Raw genomic sequence first — 2,559 nt, 5'->3', positions numbered from 1 at the left:
CATCCACCATGTCATCCGGTCCTGGCTTTGTGCCACGTTATCTCTCGTCATTGACTAGTCACCAGTCTTTGCCGCCATCCAAGGGGTAGGGGTAGCCCACGCACACGGATGCGCGACTGGATTCCGGGATGTGTGCGCGCTCTCCCACTGCGGCCAAGAAGTAGGCGTTTGAAGCTCAGTTTCACTCTGGGGTCTGCGGTCATTACCATTGCGCCAAATTATGCTGGGATTTTAGGGGTTTTCTGGGACTCTTGGATCTGTAAGTTAGAATTAAAAAAACAACAACCAAACAAAACAAATGTTGGGGCATACCTGGGTGGCTTAGTCAGTTGAGGATCTGACTCTTGATCTCAGCTCGGGTCTTGATCTCAGGGTTGTGAGTTTAAGCCCTGCACTGGGTTCCAAGCTGGGCATGGAGCTTACTTGAAAAAAAAAAAAAAAATGGGGGAATTGCGCATTATTACTGCTTCAATATCATTCTCTTCTTCTCCGTGGGTTGAAATTGTTTCTTGTTGGGCTGCCTGATATTGTCCATAGACCCCTTCATGATTCTTTTTGTAAAATTTTTAAATATTTTATTTATTTACTTGACACAGAGAGTACAAGCAGGAGGTGCGGCAGGCAGAAGGAGAGGGAGAAGCCGGCTCCCCGCTGAACAGGGAGCCCCATGTGGGGCTCGATCCCAGGATCTCTGGGATCATGATCTGAGCCGAAGGCAGACGCTTAACCAACTGAGCCACCCAGGCGCCACCCTCTTTGTGATTCTTAATTCTGTTCTCTCTTCCTCCGATTGGGTGATTCCTACTGATGTGTCTTCACATCGACAGTCTTTCTTATTCTATCGGCTGGGACCCCGATGCCTGGACTCACGCTGTGTGGTCTGCACTTGTCCTCCTGCACCTGCTGCCCAGTGCCCGCACCGCAGGATTTCCCACTGTTTCGGGAACGTGCCCATCTCTGCGCTGGCGTCCTCACGCCCCCAGGGCTGCTTCTGCTTGGAACCCCGCCCCTCCCCCCGCCCCAACATCCCCCACGTCGTGCCTGCTCAGCGTCGCCTCCACACACAGCTCCCCAAACCACTCGTCAGCACCCCCATTCCTCTCCACCTGCTGAGCCTGTTTCCTTCCTGGGGCTCAGTCCGTCCTGGCATCATTTCATGCGTTAACTTTCATGCTTTTGCTTATTCATTGCCCCACAAGGCTCACGAGGCTAGGACGTCTCTATAGCCAGCCCCCAATATACATTGGTTCATGATCAAATCAATGATTGTATAGATTACTAGAAGGCAGAAGCTGGTCAACTTTCTATAAAGGAAAGAGAGTAAGTTTTTCAGGCTTTGCAGGGGTTTGGTCTCTCTCACAACCGCTCCACATTGTACTGCAAGCCCTAGACAGCATGTAAGCAAATGAGCGTGGCTGTTTCCAATAAAGCTTTATTTACAAAACAAGGAGAGGGCCAGATTTGTCCCACAGACTGTCCTGGTTCCCAGTTTGCAGATCCCCAGTTTAATGTTTTCCTGTGCAAAATAGAAGCTCAAGAAGCATTACTGTCTCAAAGTCACCACCGATGGCTGTGAGACAAAAAGGAATAAAGGATGCGATACCCAGTGGGGCCAGCAGTGCTCTGTGCACAGTACTGGTCTGGAGAAACAGCACGAGCCCCACGTAAAGGCAAACCAGAACATTCTGTTTACAGAAGAAGGAATTGGCCTCTCAGCCACTATAATGAGTGGAGCAAAACACAGGGGAGCGCATCCCAAGACAAGATGTTGGGGAAACAACTATGAGGAAGTCAACAGCTGTGCTTCTGTGTTGCCGGGACGCCTACTGCCCGGGTATAAAGGCCGCCTGGGGCAGGAGCCTCCAGAACTCACCGCCCTCCTCCCTGACTCCACTCCAGCCCCACGCCACCATGTGCCACACCAGCTGCTCCACGGGCTGCCAGCCGGCCTCCTGCACCCCCAGCTCCTGCCAGACGTCCTGCTACGTGCCCGTGATCTGCCAGCCCACCATGTCTGTGCCCGTGAGCTGCAGGCCTGCCATGTCCGTGAGCTGCAAGCCCGCCGTGTACGTTGTCCCCTCCTGCCAGTCCTCTGTGTGTGTGCCCGTGAGCTGCAAGCCCCTCGTGTTCATGGCCTCCTCCTCCCAGTCCTCCGGGGGCTGCCAGCCCTCCCACCCCACCCTGCTCTACAGACCCATCTCCTGTAGCACCCCATCCTGCTCCTAACCGGGATCCCCCCCCCAGCTGCTCCCAGGGCACAGGGGGCCACATCTGCGCCCCTCCTGGAGCAAGTCTTCAGCAGCCTCTGGGTTCTGCAAGGGCAGATGAAGAACGTGCCCAGTGGACCTTCGAAAGCCCATGGCGAGGATGTGGCAGGATGACCCAGATCCCTCTGTGACCCAGCGTGTCCCCTGGGGGAAGCCTAGTTTCCGGGGTCCTCTGTCTCCAGTGGCAACCAGCCATCTGTGAGCCAAATAAACCATGCTTTTCTGATGCAGCTCTGCGCGCCTGTCTTCTGTTTCTGCACACCCTGTCTGTGCTACAAAGTGGGGAAGGCTA

General features: G+C 54.3%; 1 protein-coding gene across 1 annotated transcript; it reads left to right on the top strand.

The window, feature by feature from the left end:
• The first annotated feature begins 1,894 nt into the window (after positions 1 to 1,894).
• LOC111155674 (keratin-associated protein 12-1-like) lies at positions 1,895 to 2,226 on the top strand. Its single transcript, XM_022515964.1, has one exon. The coding sequence runs from the start codon at positions 1,912 to 1,914 to the stop codon at positions 2,224 to 2,226; it is 315 nt and encodes a 104-aa protein (XP_022371672.1). The 5' UTR covers positions 1,895 to 1,911.
• The last annotated feature ends 333 nt before the right edge of the window (positions 2,227 to 2,559 follow it).

Source organism: Enhydra lutris, unplaced genomic scaffold, assembly GCF_002288905.1.
Source record: "Enhydra lutris kenyoni isolate GAN:26980312 unplaced genomic scaffold, ASM228890v2 scaffoldscaffold43, whole genome shotgun sequence".
Classification (NCBI taxonomy): Eukaryota; Metazoa; Chordata; class Mammalia; order Carnivora; family Mustelidae; genus Enhydra; species Enhydra lutris.
This window is presented reverse-complemented; position numbering and strand designations above follow the sequence as displayed.